Here is a 27,812-nt window from a genome sequence, read left to right as displayed (position 1 = left end):
CCTTGAAAAGATGAGATAACAAACTCTACAATATTAGTAGACTTGACTCCACATGGCAGAGAAGAATTCATCATACCGAAGAATTGTTTCAATAAAGCATAGTATTGAGATAAGTCCCCATCAATATAAATGCATGATGAAGTATCTGACGAATCCTGTGTGTTCAAGGATTGTGGAGCACTTTCAGGTGCCTGGCAGGAGGAAATTTGAGGATGCTCCGATAGATGAGGAGTCGAAATATCTGAAGCTGACCGATGTTCGGAATTCGAACCAATTGATGGAACTGGAAGGAGTCCTGGGGAGCTAGAGACAGTAGCATCAACAATCAAAGCTGAGAACAGGCTACAGAGATTATCATCTTCTGAAACGATATTTGCAGGAGACGCTGAACAGGAATCATGATCAGATTTTGTAGTACAAGACACTTCTCCCTTATAACAGGAACTTGAAACCCCCTCCTGGGGCGCGAGACTTGAGACCCCCTTCTGGGGCGCGAGACTTGAGACCCCCTCCTGGGGTGCGAGACTTGAGACCCCATCCTGGGGTGCGAGACTTGAGACCCCATCCTGGGGTGCGAGACTTGAGACCCCCTCCTGGGGCATGAGACTTGAAACCCCTCCTGGGGCTGCTGACTGGAGTCCCCTGCTGGGACGGGCAAAATCCGGGCTGGGACCGGAACGGGCAAAATCCGGGCTGGGACCGGAACAGGCAGAATCCGGGCTGGGACCGGAACGGGCAGAATCCGGGCTGGAACCGGAACGGGCAAAATCTGGGCTGGGACCGGAATGGGCAGAATCCGGGCTGGGACCGGAACAGGATGCGAGATTTGAAACCCCTTCCTGGGGTACGAGACTTGAGACCCCCTCCTGGGGTACGAGACTTGAAGCCCCTCCTGGGGCTGCTGACTGGAGTCCCCTGCTGGGACAGGCAGACAGGCAGAATCCGGGCTGGGGCCGGAACGGGCAGGATCCGGGCTGGGGCCGGAACGGGCAGGATCCGGGCTGGGGCCGGAACGGGCAGAATCTTGGCTGGAACCGGAATGGGCAAAATCTGGGCTGGGACCGGAATGGGCAGAATCCGGGCTGGGACCGGAACAGGATGCGAGATTTGAAACCCCTTCCTGGGGTACGAGACTTGAGACCCCCTCCTGGGGTACGAGACTTGAAGCCCCTCCTGGGGCTGCTGACTGGAGTCCCCTGCTGGGACAGGCAGACAGGCAGAATCCGGGCTGGGGCCGGAACGGGCAGGATCCGGGCTGGGGCCGGAACGGGCAGGATCCGGGCTGGGGCCGGAACGGGCAGGATCCGGGCTGGGGCCGGAACGGGCAGGATCCGGGCTGGGGCCGGAACGGGCTGGGGCCGGAACGGGCAGGATCCGGGCTGGAGCCGGAACGGGCACTGAGACGTTGACACTTGGAACCACTGCTGGAGTTGCAAAGGAAACAGTCTTTAATGAAGTGGTCAGAACTCCCACAATAGAGGCAGAGCTGTAACTCTTTGCGCCGCTGGCATTCGGCCACAGAGAGCTTGGGGCGTGGGTAACTATGATGTCTGACATTACTTGGTTCAGAAGAATCCTTGTTTCTTAGGGATTCCAAGGCAGAGGTTTTAGTCGAGACAGAGGCAGCTCTAAGAAATTCAGGAATGATCTGAAAAATTTTGCTGAGTAGAGCCTGAAGCTGTTCCAGCAGTCGATGGAAAGTAGTTAGGGGTTCAGGTAAGGTTTGGGTAACATCTAGCTGGTTATTCAGGATTTGCAAAAGCTGTAGCACTTGATGCTGTACGGCCTCCTGTGAATCCAAGCGGGTGACCAGGTTACGGAAAGCATCTAGTCCCTTAATAGGTGCTTGATCCGCCACCATCGTTGGGCCTGAACATTCTGTCATGATTGGTGTCTGCGAGTTACCTGTCTCAGGTGGTGATCGGGTTTCAACGGAGGCCGGCATGACTGGAATCACAGATAATGTAGATAGCTCTATTTATAAGACTTGTGTAGCAGTGAAAACTGCCTTTGATGATAAGTGACAGGAACTGGAGGGACGGGACTGGGACCAGCAGGAAGACTTGTTGAATTGAACTGATGAACTAAGAACTTGACTCTGGACTGGAACAACGTGGACTGAACTGATGAGCTTGGAACTTGACTCTGGACTGGAACAACGTGGACTGAACTGATGAGCTTGGAACTTGACTCTGGACTGGAACAATGTGGACTGAACTGGAATAACGTGACAATGGCTGAAGGGAAATCAGGTAATGCTGAGATGAGGGTTAAACAGGGTGATCCGGAAATGCTGTGACAAGGTTGGAACTCAGGTGCAGGCTGGATTGGATAATTGGGAATAACAGGTTACAGGAAGGAATGGGTAGGTTTGGGAATTTTAGATTCAGGGAGGGAGTAGGTAGGTAAAAGGAGCAGGAGTTGATCCACAGCAGGAAGCAAGGCAGGGTGACACGATGCAGGTTTACAGAGTGCCAGGGACCAACCAGGAGTAGGACTAGCAGCAGAGCTCAGGCCAGGTATTGCTGTAACAGGACGTCTGGATGCCAGGTATTACTGTAGCAGGTTTTCGGGATGCACCAGGGGTTGCTGTCAGCAGGCTTACTGGATTGCCAGGTTTGGCTGTAACAGGTTTTCTGGAAGCACCGGGGGTTGCTGCCAGCAGATTTACTGGATTGCCAGGTACAGTTGAAACAGGTTTTCTGGATTGCACCAGGGGTTGCTGTAGCAGGTTTCAGGGATATACTAGAACACAGAAACAGCATGAACCATACACCACGGGAAGACGAGGTGTTCAGGCCCAGAATGCTATCAGGGGAGGATATATATACCATGGGTCTGGCAGCAATTGGTGGATACGGACAGGTGGTCTGGTAGTAGCATTCTGAGTGGTGGAAGGCACAACATGCAGAGGGAGTATTCATCTCTGCAGCTCTGAGAATCAGAACCACACCTGTGATTCCAATCAGGGCTAGCAGTGCTCACAGACAGAGGAGAGGCCAGGTGCAATAATCAGAGCAAATCCTCCAGGCAAATTACACACACAGATCCATGGGGAAGTTGACAGGGGTAAGTCCCAAGGCAAAAAGGTGACAACTAGACAGGGTCGTGACAAGGGACACAGGGGCAGGGAGCTGCTGGAAGGACACAAGGGGGTAAGCTGAAGAGACACAGGGGGATGGTGTTGGAGTGAAGACACGAGGATGACACTGTGAGATGCAGGGGAGGCTGATGCTTGTGAAACACAGGAAAATGGTGTTGAAGAGATGGTGGGGGATGGTTTGGAAAGACGCAGGGGAGATTAAGCTGGTGAGACATAGGGGGGATGAAGCTGGTGAGATGCAGGGGTGGGTGAAGCTAGTTAGACACAAAGGAGATGAAGCTGGTGAGATGCAGGGGGATGGTACTGATGAGTAGCAAGGGGGGTGCAGATGCAGAGGGATGACATTGGAGAGATGTAGGAGAATGTCTCTCCAGGATGTTTGTTGTGGGAAGATCACATTTTGCCTTATCCCAAAACATAAATTACTATGTATTATCTTGTATGAAGATGAAATATTATTCCTACCCAAACTGGTGGCTACCGTACCACGTGTTCTTTTATATGCATGCTGAATACTGGCTCAAGACACTGTCTGCCTAGGGAGGCTCAATTTCTTTAAAGGTCCCTCATTGCAGAGAAAGTAAAGGCGATACATAGTGGTTGCAAAAAAACATGGGGCACCTAAGTGACATAGACTTGTTTGTGGGGACCCCATTAAAAAAACTCAGGGGCACGGCAGAAAAATAATTAAGAGTTACACTGATGATATAGAACATTTTCTTTTTATTTTTAAGTGACCTAACATTGTAGACTCAGCTGATGGCAGGAGTGCTAAAAAAACGTATTTCACACCGTCATAGCCCCCAAAGAATTTCTCCCCCCCCGCCATTCACTTTTGAAGTTTCCTATACACAACATTGGCTGGACACAATAAAGGCTGACACGAACATGCCCATAAATGACCTGAAGGAAGCGGTCAGAGAAAGCGAAGCGTGGCGTTCACTGATCCATGCAGTGTCCGAAAGTCGATGTTGACTAAACAGATAATAATCATCATACACAACAGTGTGTAAAGAACAGTTTTCATAGTTGTTCTGGCCTCTTAGAGTAGCTCTGCCTAACCTGGGGAAATGGGGGGGACGGGACTAGGCGATGGGGGAGATGAGTTCCACCACCTCTCCAGGACCACTTTAGGCCCTGCTGTGCACTAGTACTGTAAATGCATAGTAGAGGTACACTGGCACAGGGAACAATTATCCCCAATGCTTGCTTAATTTTTAGGGGGCAAGTTGGGGGAAGCATACACAGCCGCTCTACATAACAGAGCAGCATGTATGCAGAGCGAGACTAGATGCTGTGCGCATGCACATAGCATCTATTCACAGTACGGGGGAGGCTCGGGGGGGCATGCCCCTTAGTGATGTAAACGGGGCTTGCCGCTAGGCATCTCCATTTACATGTAGACCACGCCCCCTTTTCGGGAGCGCGCACGCCCTTGGCGTGCGGATGTCCCGACGGGTGATAATCAAATGTTGGGAGGTATGTGTATTTAGAGTGTGTCAGGAAACTGGGACACACCTCAGAGAACATACAAATTCCACACAGATAGTGCTATGGTCAGGAATAGAGGCTGAAATGCTAACCACTACTCCAACTGTGCAGCCCAGGATAAGTATAATTTATATTGAATGAAAGATGCACAAGGCTTTGACCTAACTTTTGCATCACACCGTGCACAAGAGACTCAATTTTTGCACAAGACCATATTGTAAATCAAACAACTTTATAGCATGTTGGGGTGTGAAAAAAATAATATGCAAAATTCAAAATGCACAGATGTGACCTGCAATTTTGTGCAGCACCATCTGGGAGTAAATGACCCAAAGTTTCTTCATTCTTTATATGTGCAGTTGTAGCAAAGTGATGCAGAAAGAACAAGCGCTATAACCATACATTACAACCGCAAAACTGGACAAATGCTGAAAAGTTTTTAAACAAGAAAATAAATAAACAATGTTGCTCATGAAAAGTTTATAATCACAATATTATGTAATCTGCATAGTTTAGTATATTCCATTTTCATCCTGTATTTTTCCAGTCGCAGCGAAAACTGCCATCTCATTGAATAAGCTGGTTCCCTATAGCTCTCCCCCTTTGATTATCTTATTCAAATCTCTAGTGATGATCAGATCGTAAGCCAACAAACCCAGTTCCCTTCTTTTGTTGGGAACACATAACTGGAAAGGTTAATGAGAAGAACATAGCAATCGAGAAGTGGGAGGCAGGAGGAGGAGGAGGAGGAGGGAGGGAGTGTGGAAATGATGCAGGGACGGTTGCAAACCTAAAAGCTGACAGATGGGCCGCTTTCAATTTGTATTCCCCTGAGAAGCCTTTAGCAAAGCAATACCTTCTGATCAGACATGGGGAAGGGGCTGTGACAAAGCAACAGGGGCACAACCAGGGCAGTAATACACAGGAGCATCCACCAATAATGGCACAGATTCATCGTGCAGTACTATAGACCTAATACTTTACCAGAGCAAACATTTGTCTCATAGACCAGATCCATATTATATAAATGATCTATTCATGTCTCCCAGTTGTCCCTCTTTTTTTTTAAGAGACAGTCCATCTGTTTAAGGGACAGCCCTACTTTTTCACCCAAGTAACCTGGTCGCTCTTTCTCCACCTATTTTCAGCCATTTCCAAGAGCAAGTGCATTCTATCAGGTGGGATCACCACTTACACACAAAGTCATTTTCTCTGCAGAGTACACTGCTGCGCCAACATTCCCTAATGCCAATATAACTTTTTATCCATGTGTATTATTTTGTATATATATACTATATATATATATATATATATATATATATATATATATGGGATACAGTCAGGATGCCAATGGTCTAAATGCCGACCGTCGGCATCCCGACTGTTTAATCCCTGCAAGTGTCTAATGACCGGCGTCGAAATCCCGACGCCGGTCATTAGACCTACGCCGGGAGCCGGTTAGGGGCTCCGAGGGGGGACTTAGGGTGAGGCACCCCGCCTGGAGGTTAGGGTTAGGCTAGGGGAAGGGGGGGTTAGGGTTAGGAACCCCCTCGGGAGACTTAGGTTTAGGCGGCGGGAAAGGGGGGGTTAGGTTTAGGCACTTAGAGGGGGGATTAGGGTTAGGTACTTGGGGGGGAGGTTAGGGTTAGGCACCCCTAAGGGAGGGCTAGGGTTAGGGGGGGGACTTAGATTAGTTTTACTTACCTGAAGGACGATAGATTTCCTCCTGTGTCGGGCTGCCGCTGACGGGAACTCGTATGTAATATATATATATATATATATATATATATATATAAAATGATTTATTAAAAGTGATCATTAGTATGAATAATTTTGTATGGTTTATAAAGTGTTTTTTTTGTAACTTATGCCAATCATGCCATTGCTTGTATTATATTATTAAGGGGTCTATGTACTAAGCCTTAGTGAGAGATAAAGTGGACAGTGATAAATTCACAACCAATCAGCTCCTAACAGTCAATTTACAGGCTGTGTTTGAAAAATGACATTTAAGGAGCTGATAGGTTGGTACTTTATCTCCGCCCACTTTATCTCTTTCCAAGGCTTAGCACATAAACCCCTTAATCTTGTATGAAGTAACCTACAGTATTTTGTGAGCTACACCAAAATTCAGACTATCTAATAATGAGAATCTAGCAACATCAGTGATTCAAATATCTGTATTTGCTTCCGCCTTCTACAAACTCCCTATTTTAGTTAACATTATTAGATTTAATTAAAATTCAAAGCAAATTCTGGTAAAGTGTGAAAATTTGCAACTGCAAAAACCATATTGAGATACCAAAAGCGCAAACTTACTCTTTTTTTCTGCATGTACTGAAAATATTCTGCTTTTGAATGTACAGTAGTACATAGATTTAACTGCAATTTAGAGTTGTCTCAATGCTCCCCCCTCCAACCTTTAAATGTGTCCAACAATTTAACATTTTCCCCAAACTTGTATCATATAGCAGGATTTACTCTTGACTCTAAGGGGACAAGTGTGAGGTCCAGGTAGGAATCTGGAGCAATGATACTCCATGGGAAATTGCTCGTAAGAAATATTGCTTACCCTATGGATGTGCGAACAAAAATAAGCAATGTTTTATGTGCAAGGACGTACATCACATGAGGCTCAAGTGGGACAATATGGCTAATTAAGTCTGCCTAAATGAGCACTACATGTGATGTTCTGGAAGTCTACAAATCACACTGCACTAGAAATAGCCGTGCAATAGCTATTGTAGGTTGAGTCTCCCATATCCAAAGTTCCAAAAACCGAAATGCTCCGAAAACCACATTTTTCGAGCACTGACATGACAGTGACCTCATGTGACAGTGTCTACAAACTACTATTTACATTTTTATGTTAATTACTTGGTACCCATAAATCAGTGCTTACCAAATACTTATATTAAGAGGGCCATACATACGTTATTACTATGTAATCAAAGGTTGAACTCTATTTAGAACAAATATACGTAACAGTAAAGTCTATACTGTTTATCAGGGTGGAGCCACAAAAGGTCCTGCAAGGCCATACCCCTACCATAGACCTCACATGACAGGACAGCCTGCCAAAAGCTACTGTATGGGTGATAAATTAAAAATAATCTTATAATTCAGTATCTGAGGTGTATGCACTGACCCTGAGCATAGTTCTTACATGGTAATCATATTGTAATAATAATGTGGTTTTGGATGCAAAATAAATAAAATGCCCGTTAACAGTTTGACCATCCACCCGGAAGTGATGTAGCGGTCTGTAACTGCCAAGCTCCCCAGAACGCCATGCACCAGGGGCCATAGGACCTCATTCAGAGTCGGTCGAAGCGGCCGCACGGTCATAAGCCACCGATGTTCGCTATACTGCGCATGCTTAAAGTTCGCAATGCGCGTGCGCAAACTAGCCGCTACGATCAGAAATTTCTCTCTCCTTGAACACAGCCAGGTCGATAGTTTGAGTGACAGATTGAGGCGTTTGTGGGTGGTAACAGGGGAAGGTGCTTGAAAACGGGGGAGTGGAGATCCGAAAGCAGGCGTGCCTAATTATGCGAACGGCATACGATTTATGGGAGTGCATAATTAACAAAGTAGCGTCATGGCACATGTGACATGGGAGGTTTTTACACTGACATGATCGTAGAGCTTAAGAGAGGGTATGGTCAACCTTAAGCTCTACGACCAGTTCCGATGGTTCCTGATGGTCTTGATTAATCCTTATATGCCCGGAGATGACGTGCAATGCGTACGAGAAGGGGGCGTATTTTTTTTACTTCCGACCGCTTCCTCCCCTTGGTCGGCCAGCTATCGATCCGAACTTAGGGACGCAACTTGCGAGGGAAACATTTGCATATCCGGTTCCTTTTCCCATACGACCGTGCGGCCGCTTCGACCGACTCTGAATGAGGTCCTGAAACGTCGCTGCATCCAGCTATGTGTCTGCAACCTTTTTTTCTAGCCGGAGTGCCGCCGATGGTATTACTATGTGTCAGTGTATCTTCAGTTTTGGGTGTGCATTGAGGAGGGCACCCGGTCCAGTAACTATTTTTACCAGTGAGTGCCGGAACGTGGAGTTATATATATATATATATATATATACAATCAAAAGCATGAGAAATGTAGTCATGCAACTGCATGAAGGAACTATTGTGAAATTCACCAGGAGGAAACAGAATTGGCAATGGGCTGCAAGGAGAGTACAGCAGCAAATAGTGTCACATGCCTGAGTCTATAGTTAGGGGAAGTGGCAAATAAAGGACTTGTAAAGGCTGGGCACTCGCTTCAGAAATGTTGGTGCAGTCACAGTCCTGGAACAGATGTGACTGCCTTAGGACAATAGGACTTAGATGAGAGGCACGAGCAGACACAGGCAAGTGAGACAAAGGGAAGACAGGCTGACTTGTCAGACAGAAAGCGGGAGAAATAGCAGCCCCATATGCTCTCTTCCACCAGTTGGGTGAAAAAAAGCTCTGTCATAACACTGCAGGCTGTTTTCTTACAGCCCCCCCCCCTCTTTCCCTTTACCACCTCCACCATTGTTGCCATGTGAAGCTGGAAAAATAACCTGTTGCACCCATCTGCTCGAAGTTGAAAAGGGGAGAGCTATTTTACAGACAGATTTATGGAGCTAAACATATTACTTCCAATTGCCTAGGCCATGGGGGTAAGCCTGGTGGCTTTATTTAAACAATTGTATTTTCTAATAGACTAATTGCTATTTTCAGCTTAGAAGTGGAAGGCAGCATGTACAGAGCAGAAGCACATATACAGTATAACAAGCAGGGATTGCAGAGCCGTGACATGCAAAGCTAGTATTGAATACACACACGTATGTACACACACACACACACACACACACACACACACACACACACACACACAGAGGTTGAAATATCATGTGCCTGCAGTAAGAGATATATAACAATTAATCCCTTTTTTCTTGAGTTTTAATTGTTTCTGAAAGCAGCTAGGGATCAGTTTATTAACTTTAATTAGAGATGTGCCGGTCCGGTTCTCAGAGAACCAACAGCAACCAAATTTAGGGGTTCGGAATCACTTTGTGGTACCGAATCCCGATTCGGTTCATCCTGAGGTTTGGAACTCAGATTTAAAAACCAATCTTGGGTTTTGGATTGCATGCTAACAGGTCACAATGACCTCATTTCAGCTATTTTAAAAAAAAATACAGAACCAAAACCAAAACAGGAAGGTGATTCCGGATCCAAAACCAAACCACAGGGGTCAGCGCACATCTCTTACTTTAATATTATAAGTAAGATAGAGGTTTTTCTACACAAAGACAACTTTACTGGGAATAGTAAAAACCTGAACTAATAAGAAACTATTTTATACTGTAATTAGACAAGTTGGTTAATGTGTTTGAGGCACACTTACACCAAGCTACATATGCTTCTGGTGCCCATGTAAGTTATGTGTACAGTACACTTGTGTTAAGTAATCCACCTCCCCTTCCATTCTGTGTTTGAATGGTGAATGGAAGAGAGATGGAAGATGACATAGTGACCAGTGATCTCTGAGGAGAGTCATCTTTTTAGTACTGTGCATACTGTATAGTTGTATTTATAATGTATATGAAGGCACCGCAATGGGAGAGTAGAACATTCTCTAATCCCCCAGCCCTGCACTACCAGCTGCCTTGCAAAGATGACTAAGGATGTCTCTACATAGAGATCATTGATCTCTATGCCCATCTCCCCTCCATTCTCCCTCCATACACGGAAATACTGAAGAGGTGGAATTACCTGATACGTGCACATGGCAATACATTGTGGGGCCACACCTCTCTCTTCGGCCTCTGTCAGTGAACTGACAGCAGGAGTAGACTCTGGGCACTAGAGTGTGCCCGGAGTCTACTGCGCATGTGTAGATTAGCAGTAATACAGCACAGCAGCCATTTTCCCGGTGATTTCCTACTGCACATGCGCAAAACGCCGGAAATATGGCCACGCCCTCCATGGTACTGTACATCGGAGAGGTAAGTATAAAAAGAAAAAGTATGGGTGCAGGGTGTTGTGGTGGGGGCCCCCCTTGGATCCAGGGGCCCGTCTTCGCCGCACACCCTGTACCCATTATAAATACACCCCTGGTAAACGGTGATATGAAAGTCTCAGTATGAGTGACAATATGATATCAAGAAGACTGGGCATTAGTACATACGGAGAAATATACTAACCACAATGGCTCCCTCTGTCATTTGCTTACTGTAAAATGCATGACATCATTAAACAAAATGAAAATGTGAAGCAGAGTTAGTGGTGGCACGTCAATATTTATACAGCAAATGTTACATTATATAACCATATTATGATTTATATCGGTGGTACTCAAAAACTTTTTCTCCCATGACACATTGAAGAGTGACAGACTCAGTCACACACATGACATACAATTTAAAAGATATAAAAATAAATGTAAATGAACCTTATTGTACCCAAAACATACACTCCCAGTGGCACGTTACATACACCAAGCACCCATCCCCTCCTCCAGTTCTCTTTAACCATTGTAGTTTACTTATCTCAGGATTAATTTCCTCTTCATTTCCAGTCCCATGTCCTACTGAGTCTGCGGCTGCCTGCTCCTGGCTCCTCATCATCAGACATCATGATGCAGAGACGTCTGCACTGCTGCAGCTGCCTTCCTGCTCCCGGCTCATCCCGGATGCTGCAGGAAGAAAGAGGTGGATGGGACTTTGTGTTGACAGTTTGCACAGTATCCACTGAAGCAGTGGAGGGAGAGAGCGGGAAGCTCACTCTCATTCCCTCGCCCTGCTGATTGGCCATAGTGTGTCCTGGAGCAGAGGGGAGAGCGGGAAGCACACTCTCATTCCCTAGCTCTGCTGATTGGCCATAGTGTATCCTGGAGCAGAGGGGAGAGCGGGAAGCACACTCTCATTCCCTAGCTCTGCTGATTGGCCAGAGCGTTGCTGGAGCAGAGGGGAGAGCGGGAAGCACACTCTCATTCCCTCGCCCTGCTGATTGGCCATAGTGTGTCCTGGAGCAGAGGGGAGAGCGGGAAGCACACTCTCATTCCCTAGCTCTGCTGATTGGCCATAGTGTGTCCTGGAGCAGAGGGGAGAGAGGGAAGCACACTCTCATTCCCTAGCTCTGCTGATTGGCCAGAGTGTGTCCTGGAGCAGAGGGGAGAGTGGGAAACACACTCTCATTCCCTAGCTCTGCTGATTTGCCAGAGCATTGCTGGAGCAGAGGGAAGAGCGGGAAGCACACTCTCATTCCCTAGCTCTGCTGATTGGCCAGAGCGTTGCTGGAGCAGAGGGGAGAGCAGGAAGCACACTCTCATTCCCTAGCTCTGCTGATTGGCCAGAGCATTGCTGGAGCAGAGGGGAGAGCAGGAAGCACACTCTCATTCCCTAGCTCTGCTGATTGGCCAGAGCGTTGCTGGAGCAGAGGGGAGAGCAGGAAGCACACTCTCATTCCCTAGCTCTGCTGATTGGCCAGAGTTTGTCCTGGAGCAGAGGGAAGAGCGGGAAGCACACTCTCATTCCCTAGCTCTGCTGATTGGCCAGAGTGTGTCCTGGAGCAGAGGGGAGAGCGGGAAGCACACTCTCATTCCCTAGCCCTGCTGATTGGCCAGAGCGTTGCTGGAGCAGAGGGGAGAGCGGGAAACACTCTCATTCCCTAGCTCTGCTGATTGGCCAGAGCGTTGCTGGAGCAGAGGGAAGAGCGGGAAGCACACTCTCATTCCCTAGCTCTGCTGATTGGCCAGAGTGTGTCCTGGAGCAGAGGAGAGAGCGGGAAGCACACTCTCATTCCCTAGCCCTGCTGATTGGCCAGAGCGTTGCTGGAGCAGAGGGGAGAGAGGAAAATCACAATCTCTTCCCCTTGCTCTGCTGATTGGCTGTTGCACGTTTTGTAGGACACAGCCTTTTATTGTCACCCCACTGTCAGTGCGTGACACACCAAGGACCAACTAGTGACCCGCTAAGGTGCCGTGACACATGAAGCGCTGAATTAGACAAGAGACAATTTTCATGGTATTTGCCAGCGATACTAACAAAGGAAAAATAAAATAGTATTTCCATAACCATTTACATAGATTTAATCTTTGCATTGAAAGATAATAGTACAGTGGCTCTTAAAAGTCTACACATCCTCATTGTAAATGTAGGTAAAGACTGAAATCAATATAAATTATGTAAGACCTTTTTCCACCTTTAATATGACTTTGAAACCATCAAAATGCAAGTGAAAAATGAATAACCATTTTTTAGGCAAACCAAGAAAAATAAAAAACCTACAATGCTCAGGTTGTATGTGTGCACACCCCTAAGGTAATACTTTTTGTAAGCTCAATTTGCTTGTATCGTAGTAATGAATTTTATTTTTTTTAATAAGCCTCTATCAACTTTGTAGTTTGTACAAATGGACTTTGCAATTTTATCTCATGTTTCCCTGTACAAGTGTTTAAGGTCCATCTTAGGTCACTACACAGGCTTTCTATGGGTTGGAGATTTGGGCTCTGAAGTCAATTCTTGGTATTTGCAAGATGATTATTATGTTGGATGGTAAAATTCCTCTTCATCTCCAGCTTAGGAGGTTTCATGCCACAATGCTGTATCTTGATATTTGGAGCCATTCATAATGTCCTCTATCCAGTTGTTATCTAAATTCCCGGTGCTACCAGACGAGAAGCAGCCCCAAAACATGGTGCTGCTACCACCATATATCATAGTAGGTTTGGTGATCTTTGAACAATGAGTTGTGTTGTCTTTATGCCAAACTTATTTATTACCAGTTGTTACCATTTATTTATATAGTACACCCATATTCCACAGCACTTCACAGAGAATATTTGGCCATTCACTTCAGTCCCTGCTGCAGTGAAGCTTACAATCTATGCTTACATTACAATCTATGTTCCTTATCACATGTACACACACATACTACCTGTATATTTTTGGAGTGTGGGAGGAAACCAGAGTACCCGGAGGAAACCCACGCAAGCACAGGGAGAATATACAAACTCCATACAGGTAGTGCCCTGGTGGGGATCGAACCCACGACCTCAGTGCTGTGAGGCTGTAATGCTAACCATTACACTGACTGTGCTGCCCTATCTAAGTAACTTATCTTTCAGTATTGAGGCCAAAAAGCTCAAGCTGGTCTGACATAAGGCATCTTCCCCACATGGGTTATGGTGAGTGGACCCTGAAGTACACCTGCAGCCTTTATTTGTTTACATTATCCACGATTATAACCCCATTCATTGATCCTGAAAAGGACCCCACTGTTTGCTAACATGCATGCAAGCAGTGGCGTAACTATTGTGGGTGCAAGGGATGCGGCTGCTATGGTGTCCGAGCTGCCTCTGTGGTCTGCCGCTCCACCTGCATCCAGTCACGCACACAAGGTGGGCCGGCCTAGTCAGGGCCGAGGGAGGCCTGGGTGTTAGCGGTGTGGATTAGGAGCCGGCCCGCCAACTAATTACAGCTGGTGCACCGGCAAGCAGACATGGAAAGACAGTACTGCCGGTCACAAGGCAATCAGAGCTCACGGACTGGCAGCCAATCAGCAGTGGACGCTCCTGATTGGCTGCCAATCCACGAGTTCCAATTGGCTTGCAACCGATGCCATAATCAAATTGTGCCAGGGTTGTCTGTCCATGTCTGCTGCTGCCTGCTGATGCGCCAGCTTTAATTAACTGGTGGCCTGGTACAAATTCCACACCTGCCGGCTGCTGATTACACAGGTGCTGGGGAAGGGGAGGATAAAGTGTAAGGGGCACTACTAGTGTGTGGAATAATGTGTTATATGTTGCACTACTACTATGTGGCATAATCTGTAAAGAGCATTACTCTGTGGTATAATGTGTAAGGGGCATTACTGTATAGTGTAAGGGGCATTACTGTGTAGCATAATGTGTAAGGGATACTACTATGGCATGGCACAATGTGTAGAAGGGATACTACTGTGTGGCATAACCTGAATGGGCTCTGTGTGGCATAACATGAATGGGCTCTGTGTGGGGGGGTGTTTTTTTTACCTCTGGAGGGGGACCTTTTAAGATCTTGCTATGTGGCTCACAAAGTTCTAGTTACGCCCTTGCATGCAAACACAGAGGACTGACTAATATATATGGTCACTTTAAAGAGGATTAACTCTGGATTTAATATAAACGTGCATGAGTATAAAGTTTGATACTTGCTCAGCCTGTGAGGTTGAAAGGATACTTTTGTAGATTTCACAAAAGCACACTGCCATTTTCAACTGGACCCAGCCCTGGAACCTGTGTAATGTAAGAGTGTCCCCATTTTTAGGGATTGTATGACAGTGTGTGGCCCTGACGAAGTTCAAACCTTGCTCGCATGTAATCTATTGATGCCTATGCTCCATTGTGGGCCTGATTCACTATGGATCACTATTGCGATCGCAGCTGCGATTAATATACTAATGACTGCAATCACAAAGCTAGTACAGAGACGCCCAAAGCCAGCATGGAGAAGCCCACTACCGCTTTCGCACATCCGTAAAACCTTGCAATCCTGCGTATACATTGGTACCATCAAGTAACATTGGCCCCTCACACACAATTACAAAAGGTCTGTCCTTACTCAGAAATACTAACCTCTTCGCACGCAATGAGTACACAAGCTGTGTATGCCATCACAGTGGCTAATTTGTGCACGTCCAAGTAATGGCATTCAAACGGGCAGGCACCCCTGCGTTTCTCAGACCACTCCCCTGTCACCACCCCCAAACGCTGACCTGACGTCACTCACTCTGCGATGGCTTTGTATCTGCATAGGCAATCGCAATTTTAACTCGTGCTTGTGCACTGCGAGGAATACACATGCGCAGTATGCACCATAGACTAATCTGCGTACGTGGTTGCACCTGCGATCCATGATGAATCGGGCCCTGTGTATGCTGTTATTTTAAACTGCATATCTCATTTCTGTCTACATGTACACTGTATACAGCATGGCACTGCCAGTTCTATGTAACCAGTGGTAGTCTGGTATTCTTTTGAAATGCAAGATGACTGTTTCATTTGGGGTGGGGTCAAGCTAGAAGGTTATTTTGGAGCAGTGCTAAAACAAACCTTTCTAGAACAGTTGGGGTTATTTGATTGTGAAGATGATTCATAATTAATCCTAACTACATTTCTGAGATTTTAATGATACAGTACTATACACACAGGGCCTGATTCAGAGCCGGACGCTCTGACCAGAGCGCTCGCTCTGAATCAGGGCCCTCCTCCATTAAAATGGAATGTCCTCCTGGACGCTCCAATAGCTGTGGGTCACCACCCACAGCATATACGAGCATCCAAAAAGATGGTCGCGATGGTCTTGACCATCGCGACCATCGGACTTGCGACGGAGACCCTGCGGTAGGGTCTCTTTGCCACAAGCCCTGGAGTGATTTTGGCTCTATCAGAGCCAAAATCACTCCCACTGACATCACTAGTGATGTCAGTGGGGCTGGCTTCAGACGGTAGGCGTTCCCATGGGGACGGATCCGTCTGGCAGGCACGCCCACAGCACGCTCACCAAAGGGGGCGTGCTGTCAATCAACATCGACAGCACGCCCCCTTTGGTGCGAGACCCGGAGCGACAGCTTAGCTGTCGCAGTCCGGGTCTCGCGCATGCGCACGACGGAGCTCCCTCCGTTGTGCGCATGCGCAGTGGGGAACATCGACCCACTTGCGAGCGTACTGCCGCTTGCGAGTGGGTCTGAATGACCCCCACAGACCATGGACTGTCAATTTAAATGAATATACAATCCAAAATAATCTACATGTCCTGCAAGCCATTTGTGCCAGAAAGGCTTGCTGATATATCTTTTTACCATACAGTTTATACCCTTTACCAACAGCAAAGGTTTGGTGGATCAAGTACAGTACATTATGTGCTATGGGTCTATCAGTTTGTCTAGTTTTGCAGTTAAGTGCAACAATTATATTTCATGTAGTATAACCTGATTATTCAAATTAAATAAATTTGTTGGAGCGGGTGCATTTAAAGGGATCTTCCCTACTTTCTGGAAGGGTGCACTGCCTTTCTCCTCTGCAATAGGCCTTGAATATTCTGCCACTTCTACTGCGTTCCCTGGGGTTGGTTCCATTCCTATGGTTATAGGTGGATACATATTTCAAAGGAGCACTTCAATCAAAGTAATAAATGCATTCAAACTCACAGAAGTGACACCTACATTAAATATCATCCCCTCACTCTCAATCCTCATTTAGACTATTGGTTCTCAACTACTAAGTAGACAAGAAGTGACAATTGTCCTGGAAATAATTTTTATTTAAAAATGTATTGCTATAGTTTCTTTCTTAAATTAAAAGTTCTCTTTTTTTAACAGTGTAATAGACTGATGTAGAGCTGATATGCTAGTTTGTATAGTGTAGTTTGCTTGAATGGTACGAATAAGAGTGCCCACAAATGTGAGATGCAGAATCAATGCATTCCGAGTGAATCTACACTTATGACCAGAGAGGCAGAATGAGGGGGGTGGAGTTTTCCTGTAAGCAAAGTTCAGTAAGCGTCACAGCATGTAAGTGCACAGTATATGCCTATTAGGAGGGCAAGTACAAGTACTCGCTGATGACGATGACTAAAAGATACAGATAATACGCTATTATTCTGTGGAGTTTACCTTTGAACATTGGTTCTTAACCTTCATGTTTTCCCAATAGGTCGTGTGTTGAGGATTTCTGTCTGTGGAAGTCGGTAGTATAATTACTGGCCCAGCAAAAGAGATTTAGGGGCCTATTCATCATGAGAAAAACCTGTAAGGTGATAATTATGTTATGAACTTGCATCAAGTTTAGTGTAAATATCAGAGGAATTCATCATGTGTCCTCAGTGTCTGCTCCATCCCTGCATACTCTCCACCGGTGTCTGCTCCCTCCCCGCATATTCTCCCTCAGTGTCTCTCCTCCCTAACCGGCATGCTCTCCCCCAGTGTCAGTCTGCTCCCTCCCCGCATACTCTCCCACAGTGTCTGCTCCCTCCCCGCATACTCTCCCCCAGTGTCTCTCCTCCCTAACCGGCATCCTCTCCCCCAGTGTCTGCTCCCTCCCCGCATCCTCTCCCCCAGTGTCTGCGCCCTCCCTGCATCCTCTCCCTCAGTGTCTGCTCCCTCCCTGCATCCTCTCCACCGGTGTCTGTGCCCTCCCTGCATCCTCTCCCTCAGTGTCTGCTCCCTCCCTGCATCCTCTCCCTCAGTGTCTGCTCCCTCCCCGCATACTCTCCCCCAGGGTCTCTCCTCCCTAACCGGCATCCTCTCCCCCAGTGTTTACTCCCTCCCCGCATCCTCTCCCCCAGTGTCTGCACCCTCCCTGCATCCTCTCCCTCAGTGTCTGCTCCCTCCCCACATACTCTCCCCCAGTGTCTCTCCTCCCTAACCGGCATCCTCTCCCCCAGTGTCTGCTCCCTCCCCGCATCCTCTCCCCCAGTGTCTGCGCCCTCCCTGCATCCTCTCCCTCAGTGTCTGCTCCCTCCCTGCATCCTCTCCACCGGTGTCTGTGTCCTCCCTGCATCCTCTCCCTCAGTGTCTGCTCCCTCCCTGCATCCTCTCCCTCAGTGTCTGCTCCCTCCCCGCATACTCTCCCCCAGGGTCTCTCCTCCCTAACCGGCATCCTCTCCCCCAGTGTTTGCTCCCTCCCCGCATCCTCTCCCCAGTGTCTGCACCCTCCCTGCATCCTCTCCCTCAGTGTCTGCTCCCTCCCCACATACTCTCCCCCAGTGTCTCTCCTCCCTAACCGGCATCCTCTCCCCCAGTGTCTGCGCCCTCCCTGCATCCTCTCCCTCAGTGTCTGCTCCCTCCCTGCATCCTCTCCCTCAGTGTCTGGTCCCTCCCTGCATCCTCTCCCCCAGTGTCTGCTCCCTCCCTGCATCCTCTCCCCTGGTGTCTGCTCCTTCCCCACATCCTCTTCTCCAGTGACCATTCCCTCCTTGCTTCCTCTCCCCCGGTGTCCACTTTCTTTCCGAATGCTCTCCCCCAGTTTCCTTTCCATCCCTGCATCCTCTGCCCCGGAGTCTGCTCACACCCCGCATCCTCTCCCCCGGTGTTCGCTCCCTTCCCACATCGGGGTCAGAACTGATGCCAAGAACGGGGAAGAAGATAAGCACTCCATCTGTACAGAGGGTGCCAAGGAGCAGAGACCACTCCAAGTTTCTAGCGCCACTCTTCGCAGCTGCAGACACTCCTGACTGGTATTGCAGGCTGCGGGAACTGAAGACAGAGGGGAGGATGGACATTTGGTGGAGGTGGCAGCTACAGCAAGGTAAGGCACAGCGGGGAAGGATCTGAATAGATCCCTCTGCTGCACAAGCTGCCATGTAAACGGCAGCTTGTGAGTACATTTGGGTGCTGTACGCCATATCAGAATGGCATACAGTAACACCATCAAGTTCCAAATAAAATGCATAATTACATAATTTCTGCCTCCCCATACTGTGGAAATTATCAGGGAAAATTTGTAACCAGTTAATGAATGGCCCTGAAACTTAATTTCTACAAAAGTAGGTAAAAATTGTAATTATCACCTACTTTTGTAATAATTAAGGGAAGATGAAAGATCTCTAACCTGTGCATGATTAAAGAAATCCACAAAACATGACCTGTTGGAGGTAGGCTACTTGAGGACTCAAGTTGAGAACCTCTGCTTTTGAGCAATGTACACTGATTTTATTTCCATCTCTGCATCAGCTCCTGACTATTGATTGATCTACTATAATTTATAAATGTATTTACATTAGATAAGTGAGCCTGCAGTTTTTGCACAAATTACATTTTGCAGTAGAACTGGTGAGAAGCTCTGCTGATAGAATCTTTGCATTGCATACCTATACAATTCAGCCTCAAGGTTTTTCAGAGCTGTGGCGGTGACAGTGGCTTCTCATTCTGCTCTGTGTTGTGGTTGGTGTATAATAATAAGGGAGAAGTGCAGGCAGGACCAAAGCGATACGTGTGCGATACTGCAGGAAGTTCTGTTCATATTGCTGATGCCTGCTCTATAGGACAAGTAATCCATCTATGATGAAAAAAGGTAGAAAACGTGCTATTTGCAATTACGAAGCAGTATATTTTATATGATAAGGACATTCAATTATTAGGTCTATTTAATGCAAGGAGAATATATGTATTTTAGATAGTGGGCACCATGCATTATAAAATCACCTTTCATGGTGGAACAAACGTGCAAAACTTTTTTACTTTATAAATGTTAACATAATTAAAGTATTGTCTATTAGGATACCTGTAGTGACTGCAATCTAACCAGGCATGTATTGGTCTCTCCCCACTTAAAGCCCTAGAATTCTATTACTGTTGTACCATTCACCAGCCTAGAGTTTATGAAGGAAGTGGTGGCAAAGCAAGGGTTAAGAGCAGCAGCAGTGACAAGACCACCAAATCCCTGGGCTCAGCCTTCTCAGAGGGGCTGGACTTAGCTGCAACCTTAGTACATGAGAAAGGGAGGTGAGTCTGCAGTGGTCCCACACACAGTAGCAGTAGCACAGACAAGCAAGGAGCTGTCCAGCGCTCCATCAGCCTGAAACACTTCATGTGATAGCATTGTGCAGCACTTCTACACCGAGCTGCAGGTCTCCAGCTTTCCTATACAAGAGTAAGGTAAAGCCAAGTTATTGTCCTTGTGTCATCTCACTGTACGATAATATTTTATGTACTTTGGAAACTATGATCATTCTGCACTAGTAGTGATCAGAAAGCACAACCATGCCAAACAATGGTTAAAAAAGTTAAATTATTATGACTATAGAACAATGACAATAAAAAGAAAATAATACAGACAAAAGCAAATAGATAAATGTATTTCTAGTGCATGTATAGTCAAATGTAGGACCCCATGTATAGATTCTATAGTACTTGCTTCTACTCTCTGACACACATGAAATTCACACTTGATTTAAGTTGTTGAGCTATTTTAGCACATTGTATTCAACTTGTTAAACCTGAATTTTAAAAGCAAGCAAATTGTTAAATTGGAGATGCACAATATACCACATTAATATGTTAGTGTGCTAATTAGTCTAATTACAACACCCCAAAATTAGTAGAGTATAAATAATTTTTCTTTAAAAAAAAATACATTTCAATGAAAGTTTAAATGTATTTATTTATTTTGCTACAAATGTCACAAAAGTGTAGAAAGCACTTCAAATTTAGTGAGGGCTATTATTGTGTGAAATTCACAAGTATCATCAGATCAACTGGTATATTACACAAGAGAGATAGGTTAACCAGTGTGGTTCTTCAGGGCTCGGTATTGGGTCCTGCCTTGCCTGGAATATTCTTTAGTAAGATTCCACACAAAAATATGTGACTTCAAAAAAACGAAGAGAATATACTGCAGAGTGGTATCTTAAATGAACGCATAAAAATGTAATATAAAACATATAGGATATAAGATTGCAAATGCTAAATGCATATAGGGTGATCTGATGTAACAGGAAAGTGACATAAAATTATTCAAGGGCAGATTGAAAAAGACAAAAAAATATTCAGTGTGGAGAAATATTAGAATTAAGAGCAGAATACAAGCTACGTTTGACAACCACAGGAAGACACCATGGATTTGTTAAAAAAAAAAAAAAGCTAGACTTTTTTTTTTGCATTCACAGATACCAAAAAGCCCTCAATGCTGGGTGGATGTTATATACTTATGATACTGTATGATACTATTTGGAGCATCTGAAAACTTGTATCACTACAGATCAATACATCAGACCCCAAAGAGAAAATATTTTCATGGCGAGGGGAAGGGGTTTTCCAGTGAGATCAAGGAACAGTTGAGTGTTTTTGGAGGTACTGTACTGTAATAGGTGAGACCTCACTGCCAGTATTATTTACATTTTACTTATCCACGAGACTTTAATAAAATAGAGAAAATGCAAAAAATACTGTATTATTATATTATGAAAAGGTTTACCATGTAAACATAATAGTATCGGAGTACAATAAATTACAAAATCAAATGTATTAACTTCTTGGTTACTGGAGGTATTTTATGTGTGTAATGAAAAAGAATTTAACAACTTTTCTAGGGGTCATGTTAAAGAGAATCTTTTTAGAACAGATAAGACTTTCATTGTATCACTTATTTGAATAAATATAATTTTTTTTACCATAAATAGTTACGCAGCCTAGGTCTCTATAAGAACTATATATTTTTAAAAAATTCCTCTTACTGTATTTAGAAAACAACTTAATTATTTTTTTATTATTGTTATTTTTTTTACTAAGAGAGCACATATTAATATTCCAAAAAATTAAAATTGGTTTCCATTACCATCTAAACTCGTGTTAAGTCATGCTGCAACATTATAGCAATGAGACTGTCCTTAGGTCTTATCAGACCCAGGTTCTCATGATGTCACTGGGAATTCCCACCTATATGCAGAAGCCAGTCTTCTGCACTGAACACAACGTTCTCCAGGGTAAGACTGTTAGAAAGTTCTTGGCTAATGCACTGAAATCAGAGTTCTGTCTATGAAAGCTCATGTGGGAACTGGCCATAAAAGCTCCTGCCTCCTAACTAGAGAGATTATATAGAGGATACATCTTAATGCAGAAAATCCTGTACACACATGAAGTAGCTCCTGAAAAAATATGTTCCATAGAGGATAAGAAAGGTAGCATGACCTAAAACAATATTAAAGGTGCAAAAAACTGAACAAAGGAAGAAACTAAAATATATCCTATAATGCACAGACTCACTTTCATATTGCATTGACGATTACAAAAGTTTCAACACTAGCCAATTAAAATATATGACATAATACTGATAATATGACAAAGCAGACTGCAGTAGTTTGTAACAGTAAATGATTCTCATGTATCATAACTCTAAAAATCAAGTGACATGTTTTACCAGCAATGCTATATATTATATAATATGGGTACTGTGTTTCTGCATTCTAAAATACAAACAAGTCTTTACCAGGTGTAGCAGATGTGAGAAAATGAACAGTGATACATGCCATAACATTTTACAGTTGTACTTTAAAAGCTCACCATACATGCTTTCCTACCTTCCCTATTAACTTGTTTCTGTTGAAGCGTTGTACTGCACAGCATATAGCCTGCATGTATAACACGTGTTATTTCATGTGACTTTGTAAGCCACACACATGTGCAGTGATTTATTTTTTAGTGCCCATATATTAAGTCTATATAGACAAGTACTTTATGTGCTCCAAACAAAGAATAAACAACAGTGTGAATTTGCATATGGTATTTTCAGGGGTTGAAGAGGTTCCTTTAATCATTATCAGTTGCCTATTGATCCCCGATGAAGTTCAGGAATGCAGCAAACGCTTTTAAAAGGAGACAAACTGTTCTGTGCCACAGGCTAGTAGTGGTAGTGGTGGTATGATAACTGTATTTGATAGGCTTACTTATAACGGTATAATTCAATTATCAAGAATATATCAGTACAAACTACTGTTGATAATATAAACGTTTGCTAATGTTCCTTGCATTATGTACATTGCATACACAAATTTACATGCTTTCATGAAACATACTATATGAACCTTTCATAAGAGTGTTGATTAAATTGTTAAACCTTTTCTGGCAAGCAATAAACACAGAACTTAGGGCCCCATTTAACAACGATCCTTATTATTAGCGATATATTTCATTTAGTATCGTCGTGATACTAATGAATATGCTGTTGTTATTTAACATTACCTACCACTCCGACGAAGTTCAGCGACACCCCCCTCCTCAGAAGCATCCACCACTCTGTTGCTGTCAGCAATGGGCTGTTGTGTTATGCGCATGCCCAGACTGGCCATCGCACATGCGCATTATACTTTCATCCAGCGGGGACTCTGCCTGGATATCAGAAAGGCTGTTGCTGCGTCCCTATTGTCGGCAATAGGGACTGTATCGCTATCGCCATCTATAGATGGGGTAAACGGTACAGTGACAAACAGCTAAGCTTACAGCTGATTTTTAAAAAATGAAAAGAAGACATGACCCCTTTAGCGAGTGCTAAAGATGTTATGTCTCATTGTTAAATAGGGCCCTTAATCCTAGTAATAATCCCTGTTTTCTCTGTGATAGTATGTAATAAGTCTTATATATGACTATTAATACAGTAAAGCATTTTACTGGTTTGTAAGGAAGTTACATTCAATTGTTCTGATCTTTTATTGCAGAAAACATTGCTAATAGGACAAATACGAGATGTCCGAGATGGTCAGCATTCATGGATGGATGGACGATGCCTTGAGTTCTCAGGATGAGATGAAAGATTCAAGTCAGAGGGATTCTGCATATGACATGCTGTCAGGTCTAAGTCATGAAGAACATGGAAGCATGGATGGAGAAGAAGATGAGGAAGAGGAGGAGGATGGAGAAAAGCCAAAAAAGAGAGGACCTAAAAAAAAGAAGATGACCAAGGCTAGAATGGAAAGGTTCCGTGTACGAAGGGTAAAAGCCAATGCCAGGGAGCGCACTAGAATGCATGGACTAAATGATGCACTGGACAACCTGAGGCGGGTCATGCCATGCTACTCTAAAACTCAAAAGCTGTCCAAGATTGAGACTCTTAGGCTGGCCAGAAATTACATATGGGCATTATCTGAAGTATTAGAAAGAGGGCAAACTGCAGAAGGGAAAGGCTTTCTGGAAATGCTCTGTAAAGGCCTCTCTCAGCCCACCAGCAATCTCGTAGCTGGCTGTCTGCAGATTGGTCCTCAGACCATGTTCTTGGAAAAACATGAAGATAAGTCACATATGTGTGACTCATCACTTTCTGCTCATGCTTATGCTTATCAGTCACCAGGGCTACCAAGTCCTCCATATGGTAATATTGAGGCACACCATTTGCACTTGAAACCTACTTTCAAAGCTGTTGTGGATCCTTCTATGGTAAACCATACCTTAAACTGTACCACACCTCCTTACGATGGTGCCCTTACTCCACCTCTGAGTATTACAGGCAACTTTTCCTTGAAACAAGATGGTGCACCAGATATGGACAAGTCCTATGCTTTCCGATCTCATTATTCTTCTCTTGGGCTTGGTAGTTCTCATGGCCATGGGTCACACTTTCAAACTGCTGTCCCAAGATATGACATTCCCATTGACATGGCCTATGAATCCTATCCACACCATGCCATCTTCACTGAGTAATTGCTCGCAACAGAATGAACTTTACATAGAGGAACTTAACTTGGGAAGTTTTTAGCTATCCAGGGAAACAAAAATAAGCCAGAACTCTAATTTTATAATCAATATAAATGGAGATGATCATCACCTCAGACCATTTCTGATGCTTTCATACATTTAGGATATTTTGCTCTTGTGATTTTTGTTGTTATTTGTTATAATGGTTGCCAATTGGGAAAATGTATTGAATAATACAGGAAACCTTCAGACAAATGTCTCAAACCTTTATATCAATATAATTGGCCATTTAGGAATAGGCAATGTTGTGCAAATGAAAGCAGTTTTGTTTGCACCTCACATTGTATGATACAAAGGTATATTTCACAATGTACCAACTTTGCATGTACAGTATGGGACAGGCAGGGAATGTCAGCAATGGCGCAGAAATAGTCACAGTAATTGTGAAATTTTCGGCATTACTCCCATCCTGGTCGTGTGTTCTCAAGACAGAACATTTTGCTCTATGAATTAGTTGCATACAGCTATATACAAGCAACATTGTTTAGGTGGTATTCTGGCTTGCTTTAAAACACTGTTTGGTATGTTGGGTTATTATTGTAACATTCTCCATATACACAATAATACTATCAGTGTAGGTTACAAATAGAACAGTACCCTTTTACATGTACACTCATTCTTACATTTAAGTAATATCATATATCTAAGCAACATTCTCATATGTAATAATTTTCAAAATTGTATGTACAGTGCCAGCAACCACTTAACATAAAAGTATATGCAGAACACAAACACTGCTATGTAAAGAAAACACATTCAGTTACAACCGTAGCACAATTATTTATTATACTTTCTTCTTTTTTATCTATTTATTTTCATAAACTTATAGTAATGATTTTTGTTAAAGGATGCATGACAAATAAGAGCAATACTTAACTACTGTGTTCATGTTGCCTTTGAAGGCTTTATTTTTTATTTATGAATTTTATTTTTATTTATAGTATTATTTATATTAATTTATCTTTTGTATGGTGTGTGTTAATTTTCGTTTCGGCTCCTTGTACTATATTATTTATTTATTTTTGCTATTATCGTGGGCATTGGAAGTGACAAACTACTCCTGGCACTTTACTTATTAGAAACTCACTGCCCTTAGCACGTCTACACTACCTTATGTTTTCTGTGGGGCAGATGACATATTCCACGACACATACGTTATAAGTAATTTACCAAGTAATTATTTACAATGCACAATTGTCACAATTTTATTCTCTATTTCCCACAGCCAGAGGAAAAAAACATAACACAAATTCAACTGAGCTTCAGTGTAAAATCCAAAAGAGTAACTTGTAGATTGTAATTATCACTATGCTCACCAATCGTCATTAATCGCTGGCATATAATAAGCTAAGCGAATTGTGTTATCATTATGTATGTGATGATGAGAGTCTGAACAAATTCATTTATTTGAGAGATGAGTACAAATCAATGCACTTTTATATAAGGCCCATATCAGCATTAGAGGACATAGAGTTACTGTAAAATTCATATATTGGGTTGACAAATATCTTATCTAAGGATATAATAATTACACAGAACACATGACAACACTATGCGAGTTTAGGAAATAATTGAAGCACAGTATTTGACATTATTTGTTAAAATGCCCAGGCAAAATCACTAAAGCATATTAATCAATGAGATATAGAATTGCTCTAAATAAAAAGACAAGTAGTAAATAAATAAATAGATACATACATATACTATGCTATATATTTACTATTCTGTTTACTTCCAAAAATTTTCATCATACAATAAAATATTGCATTATTTTGCCACTGGTTTGCTTACATCTACAAACAGCCCCATTGTTTCTGTTGTTTCTACCCCCTCCCCACTCCATCCCCAGGAGAGTGGTGTATAATATTTTGTATAAAAGACTTTAGTTGTATATTGTTATTCTTAGGAGGGAGACAAGTGAATAAAATATCAATTCTTAAGACTTTTGTTTTATACTGAAAATTGGAAATGTTTATTCCTTTGTAAAGAAGTTAAAATGTTTTTATTTTTTACTCCAGTAAAGTTGTAAATCTTGTACAAGATAAACGAGTGGTGTGTCCTTTGTATGAAAAATGTCCCCCCTGGGCGTATAGAGTTTTGGCTACAATGCCATGACAGTCAATGTTGCTATTCAGCTATCTTGGGTTATAGCCAGATGCCAGCTGATTTTCTCCTTCTGGATTATTATAATATGTACCTCTTCTGATTTAGTACTTGAAATTCACAGCCAAAATAAAATGATCTAGAAAACTGTATGGAAAACATTGGTAGCTTCATACAAACGGTGAATGCAGCAAATCCATATTTGAATGCTTGTTCTGTCTTCATCATCATCATTATAATAATAATCATGAATGGGTTAGGTACAGTATGCTGGCACTCGGGATCCAGTCAGAATCCCGATGTTGGCATCCCAACAGGGATAGGATATTGACACCTGTCTGTCAGTATCCAAACCCTCCCCCTCTCCCTACCTTCCTCTGTGCCTAAACCTAACCTCCCCCCCAGTAACTAAAACTACCCCCCCTGCACCCTAAGCTTAATCCTTTCCCCTTAGTGCCTAACACTAACCCTCCCCCTAGTGCCTAACCCTAACCCCAGTAGTTACCGTCGCGATGCCGGCGCCGGGATTCTGACAGGTGTCAGGTTTCTGGCGCTGGCATTCTATGCACCAACATCCAGACTGTCTGTATTATGACCGCATCCCTCATGAATACAGTATAATTTAATTATAGGACATCACAGATTCCATAGAGCCGGACAATCATAACAGATTTGATGGACATGCATACAATAAGCATAGTAACAAAAACATGAATATAATTGCACATGATAGCAATATGAAGTACAAATAGAGAATGAATTATGTGCGATTAATTACAGGTACAGCATGAATTCCATGCATGTGAATAAACAAACAGCATAAACATTAATGAACAAACTACAACTAAATTCATTAAATTACATAAGGGCCATACTGTGTGGGGGAACATGAGACTTGA

At 43.8% G+C, this 27,812-nt stretch overlaps 1 protein-coding gene across 4 annotated transcripts in view; it reads left to right on the top strand.

Annotated features, from left to right (window-relative positions):
* Nucleotides 1-26,795, top strand: part of NEUROD4 (neuronal differentiation 4) — a 46,214-nt gene extending 19,419 nt beyond the window's left edge. Inside the window, exons 1-3 of one of the 4 annotated variants that reach the window (XM_088466016.1) lie at nucleotides 20,099-20,223; nucleotides 21,326-21,434; nucleotides 23,778-26,795. In XM_088466016.1, the coding sequence (XP_088322142.1) occupies nucleotides 23,806-24,756 (951 nt within the window). In that variant the 5' untranslated portion in view covers nucleotides 20,099-20,223; nucleotides 21,326-21,434; nucleotides 23,778-23,805 and the 3' untranslated portion in view covers nucleotides 24,757-26,795. Of the gene's footprint in view, nucleotides 1-3,006; nucleotides 3,070-20,098; nucleotides 20,224-21,325; nucleotides 21,435-23,777 lie in introns of those variants that run through there. The other 3 variants (XM_088466017.1, XM_088466008.1, XM_088466015.1) reach the window with 3 other exon arrangements.
* The last annotated feature ends 1,017 nt before the right edge of the window (nucleotides 26,796-27,812 follow it).

Source organism: Taudactylus pleione, unplaced genomic scaffold (assembly GCF_031769625.1).
Source record: "Taudactylus pleione unplaced genomic scaffold, aTauple2 ptg000065l, whole genome shotgun sequence".
NCBI lineage: Eukaryota > Metazoa > Chordata > Amphibia > Anura > Myobatrachidae > Taudactylus > Taudactylus pleione.
The sequence above is the reverse complement of the archived record's forward strand: the minus strand, read 5'-3'. Positions and strand labels throughout refer to the sequence as shown.